Source organism: Cyclopterus lumpus, chromosome 1 (assembly GCF_009769545.1).
Source record: "Cyclopterus lumpus isolate fCycLum1 chromosome 1, fCycLum1.pri, whole genome shotgun sequence".
Taxonomy (NCBI): domain Eukaryota; kingdom Metazoa; phylum Chordata; class Actinopteri; order Perciformes; family Cyclopteridae; genus Cyclopterus; species Cyclopterus lumpus.
Window position 1 is genome coordinate 19482108 of NC_046966.1, and position 16585 is coordinate 19498692.

Genomic DNA, 16585 nt, shown 5'->3' on the forward strand with positions numbered 1-16585 from the left:
ACATCCGCTCCCTGAAAGAAACAAAGCCATTTTAGATCCTCCAATGTGTGTTTGCATGGATCAACGGAGAGCTCTGATACTGTACCTCCATTCGGCATCATCCATTGACAGCAGGTCATGGCGATTAAGTGCTCTTTTATCAGTTCTCGGGCTACAACAAAGGTCCAAAATAGGATTAAGCGGAGACGTGAAACACCGCCACTGCTAATGCTACGGCCCTTTGAGAATCCACTGGCAAGCAGAAGAGCCACGATGCTGCAGGGCAGGATTACGGAACAAAGAGATGGAGGGATATGGAATGAGGTGTGGGAGCTCCCCCTTCTCCCCCCTTTTTAAAAAAAATGCTTCCCATACCATCAAACTCTACTCTGAGGCAGCATCACTCACGTCCGCGGCGTGGTGTTTGTCGCCAGTCAGTGCGTTCATTCATCAAGGCGAAGTGCAGTGCAATCGAGGCAGTAAGCGTAAGTTAGATAGATGCCTAATAACCTCGAGGAGGGAGATGATTCATCACTTCCTCAAATTAAGTTCATTAAAGAACTGCCCGTGGACATCCATCATGACCGCCTACTGCAGATGATCTTGTTGGTTACAGTACAGCTGTAAGAAAGGTGTCGGGCTGCAACATATCATTTCTTTCATCATGGATTCCAACGATATGCTTCTTGCAGTGGAGGAAAGTAAATAAGTACTGTACTTGTATGTATATATAATATATGTTGTTATTTGCCTAGTCTTGTTTTGTTAGTGAAACATGGAAATAAGTGCTACACAGAAAATAACCAGCCCTTAGTGCAATAAAAAGAGAGAAAATACGTTGATACTTAAACCTATGCTATGGTACATTAGTACACTAGCGGGCCCTGACCTTTTTGGAGGTGTAGTTGGCCCCTCGCCACATTCCAGACGGCTCGTTCAGGGCTCAACCGCTCGGAGCGCGTGCCCTTCCAGAACAGGCCGGTTGCTCGGCTCCCAGTATCTGCTCCCAGTAGATTTCCCATTAGCAGTTTGCAGCATTGTTGGGAACTTCGCTTGTAGACTTCAGGGAAGTGAAGAAGAATTTGGAATATCAGCAGCAGCATTTGAACTTCAGTCAATGTGTCTGTAACGGGCCTCCACAGAGCCCTGAGGTCCCAGAGCACTAGCACTCGTTTATTAATATCGAACGTGTCGAGTGTCCAACGTGCACCAACTTCGACTTGACTTAAGAGTACACTATGATTTTTTTTTTCATTACATTTTACAACCATCTACTTTTTTGGACAAACTATACGAAGACTTTTCTATTTTTCAACAAACTACGTGGCATAATATGACGCATTTTCTTTACATTTTTCGACATATTATACTCTGGTCATAATAGTGTTGATGTAATGTCGATATGTACTGTAACTTGTTTCATCACTTCCTGCTGTGCCTCTGAGGATGCTCTGAGCTGAGTGTCCATGGAGGTCAGAGCAGATGAATGAAACGCCTCGTTGAAGAGGTTTTCTATCAGCCGGCTTGTGTTTCCAAACCACACGACGATCCCACGGAGTCCTCTGTGGGTGAAGGGCTGATGGCTTCTTCAGCAGCCTGATGAAAATAAACCGACGCTGCGCTTTTCTTCACCATTGCTCCAGGCCCAGAAACCTGCGTCTGTCAGCCCGCTCCACCTCAGTCCTGCAGAAGCTGCAGAGGAGGCTTTGCGCCTGAAGAAAGGTCTTTTTTTGGACATTATGACATCACTTGAGGTCATTTATCAGATTTAGTGTAACTCCCTCGAGAGCCACAGAAGGGAAAATAATCACATATGCCGTCCTACTGCTGAAGACCTTTAATTAGACTTATTTGCAGATCTAGCACACTTACCAGTGTACATTTAAAAGAGCATCCTTAAATTATGGAATTGGATCTTTTACTTTAGTAAAAGATCTGAGCACTAGTTCCACAACCATTTTAGTCTATAAAACGTCCACAAGGTAGTGATTAAAATGCTCTGCACATTTTCCCAGAGCCGAAGGTCATATCAGACCTCTCGTTTCGTAGGACCAAACAGTCCAACCCCCAAATGTATTTAATTTACATTGGGCGAAGCTGGAACCAAAATTGTTTCAGATTTAAATTGTGGCCATTTGTTTTCGCCCCAGAAATCGTGGATTTGTTGCATTTGGTGCGTCTGAAACCAGAAAAACAAAGTGTGTATAAACTAGATTACTCTCCTCCGTGACCGGTCAGCGGAGCGGAGCTGCTGCTTACACAACACATGAGGCGAGCCTGGGAACAAACAGGCGCTCGGGGTAACCGTGCCAACCAAAGTGGAAACTCCCCCACGCGTCCATTCATGTGCGGATGTACAGCCGTCGCTAGCACTGCGAGGCCAGAGGAGCCATCGCTAGGCAACAGGCAGGAAGGGAATCCGCTACAGCGAGCGCTACGGGCTCATGACGGATATAAAAAACACACAAGAGAGTCTCATTCAATGTGGTCATCTTCATGGCGCGTTAGTTACAGCAGCACAGGAGCAACATGTTGTGATCGCATATATTATCTCAACAGGTTGGAAAACAAGAATTCAATTTGGGAGAAAAGACAATTACCATAATTATGCTTTCAGAGGAAAGATTACAAATAATATGATTCTAAAATGTATCGCTTTAAAATGCTGGCATCGGAAAAACTTTTTATATTTGGTGCAATGGGAATTAATTTCCCCCAAAGATCCAACGTCAAAGAAAGTGAGTGGCGGAATAGAATTCTTTTTTTTGAAGCCTGGTTTGCTAAAGATTGGACATTTTATATTTTGCAAAAATAACGATTATTCCAAAACCGTAGCAGGAAAATTTATTCTGAATATGAGGGTCCATCCTTTGGTCTACACAATCTGCACTCTAATAAATGTTAAAAGTATTCCCTCGTGGATGTAATTAACCAAATAATTTGCTTTATTGAACATATAAGATGCCTTCACACAGGTAACAAAAACAGACAACCGATATGCTTGAAATGAAAAAAGAAAAACCCACATTTTATTGCACTTAAGTTATAAGAAAATAAAATTCTAAGTGAATCAAACAAATACACAATCCCTTTAAGGTTTTTTCTGTCCGTTTTCTTTTTTGCCAGGCGGTTTACATCAACTGAAAAAAAATTATAAAACACCTGCAACAAATCTGATTTCTCAAACCAGATCATAAATTAAAACAGAGGGAGAAAACAACGAGAGGAGATAGAGCAAGATTGTTTTCTTTTTTTTTCTTTTTTAATATACAGTGTTATACCACTTTCACAGTTCAGCTTGAGTTGTGACTCTTGGAGATTGAGACGATTTTTCGTTTGGCTACAATGTTTCTGTTCACGTTTTGTTGCCTTTTTGTGTTTTTATTTTCCCCCACTGACGATCCTCGAGGCTGCGACCGCCGCCACGGAGATTTTAACTGCAACACATGTAACACTAAGACTCCCGGCAGCTCGACCTGTCAGCGGATGCTTGTGATGGTCTCCTCTGTTGCTTCAGACATCTTTGAGTTGAACAACAATCACACACGGATACGGACAGTTCTTTCATTCACGTGTTAAAATCGATACATCTGCTAGTTTTTTTCTTCTTCTTTGCCAGTCCACACAGCATTTGTACATTTCCCCAAAGAACAGGCTGAAAGAGCGTTGTCCCAAGGAATGTGTTTACAAGTTGCCCATTAACACGCTAGCACACGCACTCATGCACGCACACACACACACACACACACACACACACACACACACACACGCCAACAGTGTACATCCCCTGGTTTCCTCTCTGCAGGCGCTCCCGTCAGTATCTGTCGGACGCGCTCCCTCCTCTCAGCCTCGTAGAGGCACGTTTGGCTCAAGTTTCAGTGGCAAAAACAAACAAAATAAAACAAAAAAGTTGGATGTTATCTTTTGTGATCTTTTGTTCCTTAAAGTCCAAACATATAGAGTTCAATTTGGAATTTTGCCTGGGACTAAAACGTCACAGCAAGTAAAAGTTCCATCTCTCTCTTTTTTCCGTTCATGTAGCAGCATAAATACAGTTTGGCCACTGGGAGGAAACAGTAGAGGGGAAGGGCTGGAGGGTATCGGGGGGAGGGGGTGTTCAGGGGCATTAGTCCACAGCGCTTGGAGCAAAGAACCGTTACTTCTTCTCGTCACAGCACTGAGAAAACCTCCCCAGCTAGACTGAAAAACTCTGGACAGCACTGATGTTTATGTGGAGACGGAGCTCCAGACTCAGGTATACAGAAAAAAAGATAGGAAGAACAAACAACTCAAAGAAAAAGGAGAAAGAAAAAAAAACCTTGTGAAATAATAACAGCAAACCTAAACAGAGCAGGTTATTAATACTGGGATGTGTTGCTGTTGGCAACCGCAAAGAAAGCAAAAGAAAAACACAAAAGCGAGTGAAACCCCTTTCATGTGATAAATCAAGAACGTATTGAAATTCACAGTTGTGTTTACGTGCGATATTGTAAAGAAAACTACAGAAACCGAGTGGAGAACAAAGAACGGAAATGGAGTGACAAGAAACGAGCCTGATTACAGGCCGAAGCCTCCGGTCGCGTGTCTCCTCTGCAACGAGCAGCTGTGTGTGGAAAGTTACCTTTAAATGTCTCCCACCTTCCTCAAAATGTTCCTACAGCGAATGTTTCCAACTTTCCGGTTGGCCGTTTGAGTGCATGTGTGTGTGAGAGGGGGCGTGCGAGCTTATGGGAGGGGGAGGGTGTGTGTGTGTGTGTGTGTGTGTGTGTGAGAAAGGGTGGGTGGGGGGTCTTTAAAAAATAATATATCTCTGTACATCTCAAAATCTGTCAGGCTTGAGCGAAACCAAGTCTCTGTGCAAAGCGGACCTCCGAACCGAAAGGGTTGAGAGTCACTTCAAAAGAGTTCAGTCGTCATCAGTCGTTCCTTTCTTCCTCTCTTCTTTCTCCCAGCCAATCGAGGGGCAGACCGGTGGTGCCCCGCCTCCTCATTTCCAACCCGATCCCCTCCGACTACAGGTGGTAGGGGGTTGAAAAGCGGGGGCTGAACACGTGAGGGTCTGTGGCTCCGTCAGTAACATTTGCCCAAAGGGGGACGGGGAGGTTGATGGTAGAGGGGGGGGGTTGGGGGTGGTAGATTATGCGAGTTTGGTTGCAGAGTTCTGGGGCCTTCCCTCTCCATTCCTTCCTCTCCGCGGTTCGCTCTCTTCGTCCTTCCCCACCACGTTGCCCTCTCACTTCATGTCCACGTCAAAGTCCAGCACCAGCAGCTTGGTCTCCTCCGTGCCGTTGCGGCTGCCCACCGCGCACACCAGCTTGGTGTTGGAGGCTCGGATGCGCCACACCACGCCGCCGCTGCCGCCGCTCTCCAGGGTCACGAGGTTCCGGATGAACTCGCCCGTCTTCAGGTCCCACAGTTTGACCGTGCCGTCGTCCGAGCTGGTGATGACAAAGTTCTTGTTGAACTGGAGGCACGTCACGGCGCTCTGGTGCTTGTGGGGACCTGAAAAGAAACACACAAAGAAACGGAGTCTCAGAAGGACGTAAAGAAGCATTTCACTGCATTCCCACCAGCAGGAACCACAGTCTGACTCCACGTCCACTGAACTATTTCATGCCCGGGCCTCTGTAGTTCCTGGTATCATTTTGTCAAAAACGGCCGTTGGTAATAAATAGAGTAGCGTCTATAGAGAGACGTTGGATGGGTGAATTTGAAATGAGACTTGGGTACAGAATAAATAACTGAGACACAAAGGGAGAATTCCCCTCTTTTATTCCTGAAGCTATTGTGACAGTGTCGTCAAGACTTCCCGCTGTAGGGAGCAGGCTTTAGCACTCGTCATTGTCACGGAGGCTTAGCAGCTCCAGCTACACCTCCGTCTGCTGCCGGCTGGCAGGACGCCACACGCCAAGTGAAGATGGCGGCACTTACTGCCTTCGTTGAGGTGACTTTCTTTGTGACACTACGTGCGCAGTGACTTAAGATTTCCTTCAGGGCTTGAAAATGATATCTTAATTAAATCAAGTAGGGCGACACAAAGCACAAACAAGCGCTGGCAAATGAACTGCTTTTATTTATTTATTATTTAACGGAAGTTGCTATAGCAGCCATTTCATTTCATTAAATTTCTCTCCGCTTTCACAATCAATTTGCAGAGAATTTTCCTTTTGAATCTCCCCCCCATCAACATGCTTTCACATATTTTCCATTTCTGTCTCCAGTTAGTTCAAAGGCTGTGTTATCTACTCGAGTATTCACGAGTGCTGTGCACCAACCCCCAACATGCCTGCCTCTCTCCTCCCCGCATTACCACAACAAAGCCAGCTCCGTCATTACCTATGCTCTCTTCAGCTGACAGTGACGACCTTGTTGTGGGCCCATTGTTTTAACAAAACGCACTAATGAATAGCAGAAATTGTCCGCTGACCTAATTATATGACCTACAAAGTCCCCCGGCCTCCATCCCTTCACTGTAGTCACCCCATCTTTACAGGATACACACACACACACACACACACATCCTCCCCCCCCGGTCCACTGTGTCCCTCCCTCTGTCCTCAGACTCTCACTGGGCCATCCCTTTGTTCAGCGAGGGGGGTGTTTGGTGTTTGTAGAACTAACATGCAGGGTTGTAGTTTGCTAATGAGGGCATTTAGGGGGGGGGGGGGGCGCTGCTGGTTGCTGCTGCTATTCAGCAAAGGATTTCCAACTTCCTGTGAAGCACCAGTGCTGCTGCTAATGGATTTTAAACTATTCAGACGGACACAAAAGGAAGTGAGTGTAATCGGGACCTGCAGGCACACAAGGTGTTGGCTCCGTACGGCCACACAGACCGCTTGAAACTGACCATCCAATTAAAGTCCCATCTTTTGTGCTTTTTGTTGTTACATTGTTCTATGTTTAAGTTATACGTTTAGATCTTTATGTATATTTACAGTCAGATGTAGATTTGAATGATTTACTTTTTGTACAGTCTGCAGTAAAACGTAAAGCTATAAGACTGTACATTTGAAAACGATAATAATATAAGTAATAATATTCAGATGTAAACATACTGTTACAATATATATTTTTCGATTTAACCAGTAAAAAGTAACACGTCTACCTCTTGGAGTGGCAGAAGCTGCCCTTAAAGCCAAACTGGGATGGCAGACTCACCTTGCAGTGTTTGCAGGCACTGGCCCGTCTTGATGTCCCAGATCTTGACAGTGGAGTCTGCGTTGCCTGAGACCAGGATGTTGTCTTTGAGCTCCATGCCGCTGGTGAGGGACTGATGCCCCGTCAGCGTGTGGATGCAGTTGCCCGTCTCCACGTCCCAGACCCTTATGGACGTGTCCAAAGACCCACTCACCACGTGGATCCCATCAAACTACAAGGCAGAAGGGATCAAGAGTTCAGCCAAGACTTTTCTTTTCCGTTGTGAGAGCGGACTGAATGTTGAGGAAATTCATCTTAAACTGATTGAACATCAAGCTGCCACTTCGAGATGACAGAAACCGCCACTTTGACTTGGAGCAGCAGACTTTCTTACTATTAACAAACTTAAGATTAAACCCATTAAAATTAATGAATTTTATTGATCCGTGTGAATCTTTGACATCCAATAGTAGAGCATCGACACTTTAAAAAACGATGCAGCACGCTCCAAAAACCAATCTATCCGTGCAGTAAACAGCTTCCTCCCCGAGGTTGATGGCACCGGCTAAAAGTGCACCGTAATCACACAGAGTGGGTGAGAGGACATCTTAGAGGACACAGGCATGCATTTGAAAACAACCACACACACACACACACACACACTTTAAAACAGTGGATACAAATGGGCAAGACAGTTAAAAATGTTAGTGCAATCACATTGACTTGGTTTATGACAAGGCAACAACCTTAGAGAGAATACATATTTTCACTCTAACTGCCACGCTTCAACTGAACCATCTGAAACTAGCGTTAATGTGCGAATATGTTCCAACTGAATTGAAAACAACACTTGATCCGAGCGTATTTATGAATCGCTGGCTCAACCCACTCCTGCTGTATTTCCTCGATGAAAAATAACTAACTAAACGCATTTGCTGTACAAACGGAAATAACTCCCACTGCTGAATGTGCGTGAAGCTGCTCACCTGTAGCGAGTACACTCTGTTGGTGTGGCCCTGCAGCGTGTGGAGGCAGGTCTCCGTCTCAGGGTCCCAGACCTTCACCATGAAGTCGTAGGCACCGCTGACCACCCGCCGGCCGTCATACTGGACGCATCGCACGGCCGCCACGTGGCCCATGAGCACGTGTAAACACTGACCCGTCTCAATGTCCCAGACACGCAGCGTGGCGTCACGGGAGCCACTGACCACCCTGAGAAGGAGAGAAGGAGAGAAGGAGACGCGACGGGTCAGATACATGTGGCGTTACGTTTTCAGAGTCGGCAGAAAGAGTTCAAACTGTTGTGAAGTCTTAATGTTGAGCTTCACTTTACCACAAAAGTAACGTCTCCCACAAGTAACAGATTCTGTACCATTAAAAATTCAATAGTAGTCAGGTATGAACATTTCCTTTCACTCCTCTCACGTCGAGTAAACTACAGCATCACGTTCATACATAAAAGCACAAAAACACTCATTTAACTCAAACAGCCGCCCCTCCAGCAGCATCTTCACCCCCACGGAGCGGAAAGATGTTACAGAAAGGGAAACTCCCTTGAGGGAAAATTCCAGATTCTAGGAAAAACTTATTTAGATTAAAGGAAGAATTTATTACATCCTTCATCCTTAGTTGTAAAGTGCCGTAAATACACACACAGCACATGCTCTTTATTCATAGAACGCCTCACAGCGCTACATAGATGGAGATCACCAGCATGTTATTCACTGTCTGCCTGCAGCATTTCCACTGAGTGAGTAATCAAATGCTATACAAAAACCTTGGTGGGCCTTAAGGCGAAAGGAGCACTTTGAGTCTCCGGAGTGTCATACTAAGTGAATGAGTGAGCAGCAGTTCACTTAAGACGGCTCACAGGGTTTATTTAATCTCTAAAAGACCACATGCTCACTTTCATAGAGATACTGTCCTCTAAGAATGTTGCAGAGATGCTCTTTTTGCTCCGTGGGATCGCTGTGAAGTCGGACGTAATGATTCTAATAATAACGGCGCACATGGGCGCATTGAAGGTAGAGTCTCCATGTTTGTTTGTTTTCAACAAAACAAGATAAAGAACGTTATTTGGGGAGAGGTGTTGGTCAGAGGATTTTATTACCTTGGACAGAGCCAGACGAGCCGTTTGCGCCGGCTTACAGTTTCTATGCTAAGCTAAGCTAACTGCTGCTGGGAACAGCTTCATATTCATCATCAACTATAAGATCAATATCACTCGCAATCTAATCAACTATTCCTTTAAGAGAAATATCGTTTACAAATAAATCTTGTGTTGGTTTGCAAACAATTATTTGTAAAGCTCACTAATTAACACGTTAATGGGTTCATTTAGGGCTGCTACTAATACTAACTTTTAATTTCCATATGCCCATCAACTCAAGTAACAGATAGTTTGTTTGTCAGAAAAAAAGTGAATAATGTGCATCACACCTTCCTGACGATAAAGATAAAACCTTGAGCACATAATTATTCTGTTGATCAACTCAATTAATCTATTTACTCTCTCAGCTCTAGATTTAGGAGTGAAATGGGCTTCGTACCTTTTCTCATGGAGGTGCATGCAGCGCACTGTTGAGGTATGCCCATAGAGGGTGTGGATACATTCGCCTGTCTCTGCGTTCCAGACCTTGAGTGTGCGATCAGTGGAGCCGCTGATAATAATGTTGTCTCGCATCTGGGATGACCACACGCCCCCCGTGTGGCCCACCAACGTGCGCAGACACTGAAAAGATGGCAGAAGAAGAAGAAGTCTTGAGCACGTTTCTCACTGCTACTGCAGACGTTGGATCAGAGAAAAGTTACGTTTCAGAGACATTCAGGGTGATTTCACATACATCACATTTGCACATCTCCCCCCCCCCCCCCACACACTGTGACCCCCGACTGCTTGCAGGGGAAAAAAAAGACAAGAACAATTAAATGTGACCTTATCAGGGAAAGAAGAACCCAGTCGTTGAATATCTGCAGCTGGGACAAAATCGCTCTTTGAGCATCTTTAATTGCTTTTACTTATCTGTTGGAAATTTGTGGATTTTTTTCTTTGCAGGAAGGTTTTACAACTGTTCAATTAAAGAAATCCACCCATTCATCCTCATTAGGGATGGTAGATTAGCTATTGATGGAAATAGTTCTGATCAATTGAATTTGCGTCTCCACAGCTTCTAATTTGCCCCTCAATTTAATAAAGCTTAATGTTTTAAATGACATTTATTTGGGTACAGGAGCGATCTGTGGACGTGTTCGGTGGTGAGTGCTGTGGTCATGTCAGGTTCAGAGTGGAGCGCCGATGAGGGGATCGACATGTGACCCCCTGAATGCAGCTGATAAGCCGCTGAGCAGCTAATGGCGAGAGCTCTTATTGCAGCGAGTGAAAGGGGCTGCTGCTGCCGCCCGCCTTCGCCCTCTTTGTTGCGTGATAAAGAGAATCACTTCATTAACTGTGGGCCAATGTGGCATGACCTGACAATCAGTGTTAAAAGTCTCTTGTTTCATCACCTGAGCTTCAGTGAAACATCTGGCTAAATTACATCTTATTCTGCATTACATGGCTAAGGCTTTGGAATATCGTGGGACGTTATGAGGATTATCGACAGACATATTTGCTTTTCTTCTGTAATACTCAACCACAGGCCTGCAGTTTATTGTAAGCACACTTTCAAGGATGAAAGATTTTCCTTGTGAATCGGAGCCAGTGGTCGAGGTTCCAAAACAAGAACCAGTGTGTGTGATTAGAGCCTCCTCAAACACTGCGTGGGAACAGAGTATCTGAAATGGAGGGCTTAAGCATCTTTATCAGTCTGTGAAACCAACATACAATGAGGCCGTCTGAGTGAAAGAAGATGTGCATTCTTTTAATGAACCTTTTCTTACACATGAGGGGTTTTATACCGTGCTTAACATTTGCATTATGTTTTCATACATTGAAAGAAAGAACTGTGGAAGAGTATCCAGTACAGCAGCCTGCTACGGAGATCTAGACCACGTGAGACCGGCTACATACTGGAGCTTCGTCTTTCTCTTGAAAAAGACACATTCTTTGCCTTAGCAGGAAATATCTGAAAATAAGTGATAACGCTGATGGAGCGAATTATTTGCAACGGCTAAGATAAACTACATCAGTTCAAGAAATCACATTATAGACTCATGACTAAGATGACCCCAGGCTACAGCTGAATCTACCGTTAAGACTGTTTTCATATCATTTTAAATGACTGATTTCACAGTCTGTCAGTAAAGACAGAAGCACAAGATGGGTGTTGCCAGTACTTCTATCACGGCCGTGAAAAATGTTCTGCTTGGCTGAACGCTGGAGTCCAATAACACGACTCAAAAATAGATCTGCTCAAACGGTTTCTACATTGAGAGTAAGGCCTAACGACAACTATGGAGACCATGTATGTTATGAATCCAGGCTACCAAATACTTAAACCAATAATGCCCAACATAAATGCCTTCATTGCATCCTGATAGATAAAGTAATGACTGCAGTCCTTTTCTGTTGAGTCACTTCAGTCAACTGCTGCACCGTGCAGCGGCTCAAGCTGACCCCGGTCTCAGCTTGTTTCACAGAAACATGCTGGTGGAAGAAGGGAGATAAATCAAAATGGTCTGAAGACTGAAGGTATTATGAGAGCCGAGCGAGGGCGAGGATAGCAACATGTTCAATTATTCTTCCGCCGATTTGACGACATGGGTATGATTTACTGGTCGACTGCAATTAACGACGGGCTGTTGTTGTGTCTCACACGCACAGCAGCACCGATTTCCTCCACAGGAAAAAAGCGTCATCACAGATACACAATACAAAGCCACGGTTGCATTAATGCTAGATGACCATAATTTATCTAAACGACAATCCAATTAAGTTCCCAGTTCAAAAAGCAATCTCTTATCTCCGCGAGTTAAAGAGGAGAAGTTAAACTGGAATTCTGGCTGAGGACGCCTCTCCCTGGGCATCGGCAGCCCACAGGTTCGCCATCTTGGATCGGCCTGACAGCTGAGGCTGCTGCTGACGGGCACCACCAAGGACATGTGCCGCTCGGTTAAGCACCAGGCCGCCACCTTTGAAGCGATGAAATGTGTGCGACCGTTTATGCGTGGAAGATTGACATCTTTCACTGACGCTGGAGGACGCGTGGAGACAAAGGTCCATCAGGTAAAGACTAAAAGCTTACAGGCGGCGTCCGAGCATCCGCTGCTTCAGCAGGAAAAAAAAGGAAAAAAAAAAGCTTTTTGAAAAATTCCTGCAGACTGCAAATCGGATTAATCTTCTTTAATCTCAGACTCTGGTGTGTTTGTTAAATCTCTGATGAAATACTTACGCAGCAATAAAATCCCCATTGTCTTACCTGATCGCTAAGCAACGGCCCAGTGCTGCCAGAGGTATGGCGGCTTTTACATGTAAAGTGCTCGTATACTAATTCAGATTGCCTCACAGCAAGGGTTCAATTCAGTGCGTTTTATATAACCAGCTAAATCAAGGACAAGACAAAACTGCCAGCAAAGATGAAACATTAGCGATTCACATTACCTCTGGGATTTGGCAGTCCTTCACTGATGAGTATTTATTGAAATATATTAAATTAAGCCACGTCTATGCTAACAACCCTGTCAATATGATGTGACACTTTGCTTTCTGTGCTCGAAATGCCAAGTGAGTTAAAAAAAATGATATATATATATATATATATACACACATGATTCACAAACAAATCTTTAACGGAAGATAAGAATATTGGACAGATTCATGAAACTGATAGTAACATCAGTTATCAATCTTTTCAGCATCATAACGCACTCTTTAGAGCTGTGAAGAGGATACTGTGCGTGGAGACGTATCATACGATTTGGACGCTGCAACACCACTTGATCCACCCCACATCTCATCACAGCGAGAATCCTTTGGATCGTTCTAAATTGAACAAAAGGAAAAGCAGCAAAAAGCGTTTACCGCTGCTCCACCTCTGGCACATCTGGTCTATTTCTATGACCAATTTCTTTCTCCGTCCCCTCAATTTAAAATCCTCTACCTGCAGTGAAAGCCGCCAGCGCTGCATTTCAAATCTCTCATCTGAAGAAAGACGAGAGTATGAGCCAATGTACGCTCATAATCTGTAACCCATTAACTCATTACCGGAGAGACTACTTTAGTGAGGACAGAAACCTCTTTTTCATCATCACGTCTACTGGCGTCAGGTTTCAAAAAGGAGAACCTTCAAAACATCAGAATTCTTCATCTCTGTTGATTAGCACTGTCATCTCTTATCGATCCAATTCAGAGTAGGACCTACGTTCTTGTGTTAGCGGCGGCTGAGCTGTGGAAGGTCACCCTGAGCCGTCTCTGAAGTTGGAGGGCTCATGCGAGCGGTAAAAAAAAGGCGCATCAAGGGCAAACACATCACTTAAAAAAAAAAAAGGGAAGATTATGGAGTAGATATGATTTGCAATATGAAGGACAAGAGGAATGATATTGGCAGGAGGCTTTGGAGCCACGGGCCGTCGCAAACTGTGTCTTTTTTTTCTCAACGCCTTGAGATCACGGATGGACACTTTACAGGCGGACAACTGGCCGCGAAGAAAACGTAGCATCAAGTCCTCAAAGCGCTCGCAGAGACTCTAAAGGATGTTGACAGAGAAAGAAAAACAAGTACAGGTGTTGGTAATAAATACCATTGTGTTTTTACTTTACTGGCTTTGACAGACTCCTCACCCAAAATGGTTGACTAGGCTTAGGCAGAGGGGTTTGTGTTCTGAATACATCACCCAAACAGAAACGGATTTAGGCTCATCTCCTCAAACAAATCTTAGGCGGATTAGTGTTGTCGAAACCACAGACAATTCTGTGACGTTGGACTGAAGGCAGGGTGGCTTCACACAAAAAAAAAAAAAAAAAAAAGCGTTTGAGCCCGCTGGTGATGTGACTCATCGCAGACTTCCTCCACCAATGTGGCTCCGCTGCAGCTGGAACGCAACAACCCGTCATCCAGATGTCTTTGGGTGAAGGACGGCCAAATCGTGCTCCGTGCTTATCGGATGACCGTGGCAAGATCTGTTCAGATCAGCAAATGCTGAGACCGATGTGCGTGTAATCGGCAGTTGGCTGAACGCCAACTTTACTATTTGTTTGGACCGAGTCTCGAAAGCAATGGAAAACAAACTCTGGTATATTGCGTCCAACCCAAAGAGAGACTTACTGCAGTGTGATCGTGCAGAACTTCTCTAAAGGATTTTCTATGAAAGTATTTTTTGGGGGGAGATCACAGTTCCACTTACCGCCATTCCTCGTGAAAGGAACAGAGTGGAAAAGAGGAATATGCAACAAAATCTCTTTTGTAAATATAGTCCGACACCGAGGCATGAAAGAGCCGATTCACAACAATCTGTGAAACTCTCTCCGACGCCACAGTACAACCACGGCTTTTCTTTTTAATACGCAGCATCGTAACGCTGCGGCCAAGGCCTGTGCAGCTTGAACCGGCCTCAGCTGTGAATACTAACAGCTCTTGCAGACATGTGCCGTGTAACAAGTCAGCTAAATGTAAGAGGAGAGAATAGAGAGACACAGAATGGAGTCTTGCCAGGATGTTTTGACCCGATGGGGCTAATGTTACTATTTAATAAACTATGTTGAAGGTACAAGGAGCAAAGTGTTCATGTTTTTAATAATTTAGATAAATGTCTCATCCGCTTCCAGATAAATAAGTCCGAAAAATGAATAAAGTGAATACAGCTTGAACTTGCCTACCGTCCATTATAGTCTGACTGAGCAGGAGAAAAGAAACCCATTAAGATGAAAGGAGAAACCAGGAAATGGAAGAAAAAAAAGAAGCAGTTAACCCGTACCTTTCCTGTGATGGCCGACCAGACTTTGAGCGTGTTGTCGTCGGAGCCGCTGACGATGCGGTTGCCACAGAACTGGAGGCAGGTGATCACGTGGTCGTCATGACCTTTCAGCACCTTCAGAAGAGACGGATCGAGAGAGATGCAATGAGAAGGACATGGACGACGGGGTGGAGGCAGAATGACACAGCGGGAATCGAGGCTGACAATGAGGCGTCTCTGGTGCTTTGTACATCAAAGGGGAGATAAGAGGAAAATGTCACCAAGTGCTGCAGGTTGTACACAGCTCTTTAAGCAGTGTGTGTGTGTGTGTGTGTGTGTGTGTGTGTGTGTGTGTGTGTGTGTGTGTGTGTGTATGTGTGTGTGTGTGTGTGTGTGTGTGTGTGTGTGTTACTGGGTCGCAGGACTGCTAGCACAGCAAACAACAGACCACATATGCAAAGGAGTATGAAGAGCACCAGCGTCGGCCTAAAACGACCCGCAGCGGTTTCAAAATGAGCCAAAGCAAACAAGGCCCATTAAAGATCGACTCTCGCATGCAGCTCATGCTTTAAGGGAAACTTCTGAACAGGAAAAAGACAAATGGAGCCTTTACATTAAAGATTAAGAGCATCCTGTGCTGCAGCTTAATTATTATTCAACAAGAATACTGTGGAGACCTGACCTCCCACTAACTTTCCACCATCTTTCTGTGACTCAAAGCCATTTTATATCAGGTCTATGAGATCATCCACCAGCTGGGGAATTTAAGTTTGAAGGCAAAGGTACCTTGGGTGATTTGAGGTCCCCTCTCCTCCAGTTGGTGTCTATTCTGTGCTGCCTGATGTAGGCACTCTTCCAGGGGCTGTGGGTGAAGCCAGGCTTGACGATTTTCCTCTTCTTGAGGGGCAGAGGCTCATCGATGCCTATGAGGAGACGAGAGATGGAGGCAGATTGGATTACGGCTCATGTTTTGTCCTCTAAATGTTTATCATAAAAACGGGTACAACGGCACCTTTAAGCACAGCATCGGCCACAGCTGCAGCTCCAGACTGCGCCCGCTGTGCGAGTGCATGTTCTCTGTTGCAAAGACTTAAGACTCACCTTCTTCCCTGCATTTCTCCCTCCACAGCAGGTTGTCTTCTGCCAGGATGCGCCAGTAGCGACACGTCTGGGCTGCTTGAAGGAGGTCCTTCGGTTCCAGGAATGACAGCACGTACAAAGCCAGCTGTTGAAAGACGAGGAATGCGAGAGGGGTAAATGGAAAAAGGAGACGCAAAAAGGACACATTACTCACAAACGCCTGACTCACCTTGAAGTAACTAAATTACGACAACAAAACGGAACAAACTGTGTTCAATATATTAACAGCATGAGTCTAACTGAGCAAGGCATTACCATAAAACTGAATCAACATTTCTCTTGAAGCGCAACATAAAATACACAATAGGAGCCACACTGACGATAATAATGTTGAGGCTACAGTTCGTTAAGCCAAAGCCGGCATAAAAAAAAAAGACACAAAACCTGGTATAATGAGCATAAATCTGGACCCCTGAGCAATAGAGAAAAACCCCTCTATGGTCTGCTGTTTAACATATTGTAGCAGGTATATATTTGGACAAAGGTCTCGACACACAAT

The 16585-nt window shown here is 44.8% G+C and overlaps 1 protein-coding gene across 10 annotated transcripts in view; it reads right to left on the reverse strand.

The window, feature by feature from the left end:
- Positions 1–2906: 2906 nt before the first annotated feature.
- Positions 2907–16585, reverse strand: part of fbxw7 (F-box and WD repeat domain containing 7) — a 102114-nt gene continuing 88435 nt past the window's right edge. For 9 of the 10 annotated variants that reach the window (XM_034540805.1, XM_034540740.1, XM_034540755.1 and 6 more), the window contains 7 exons: positions 16048–16171; positions 15733–15869; positions 14968–15081; positions 9666–9847; positions 8103–8328; positions 7138–7348; positions 2981–5481 (listed from right to left, as the gene is read on the reverse strand). In XM_034540805.1, coding sequence (XP_034396696.1) covers positions 5213–5481; positions 7138–7348; positions 8103–8328; positions 9666–9847; positions 14968–15081; positions 15733–15869; positions 16048–16171 — 1263 coding nt within the window. In that variant the 3' untranslated portion in view covers positions 2981–5212. Of the gene's footprint in view, positions 5482–7137; positions 7349–8102; positions 8329–9665; positions 9848–14967; positions 15082–15732; positions 15870–16047; positions 16172–16585 lie in introns of all 10 variants that reach the window. The other variant, XM_034540748.1, reaches the window with a different exon arrangement.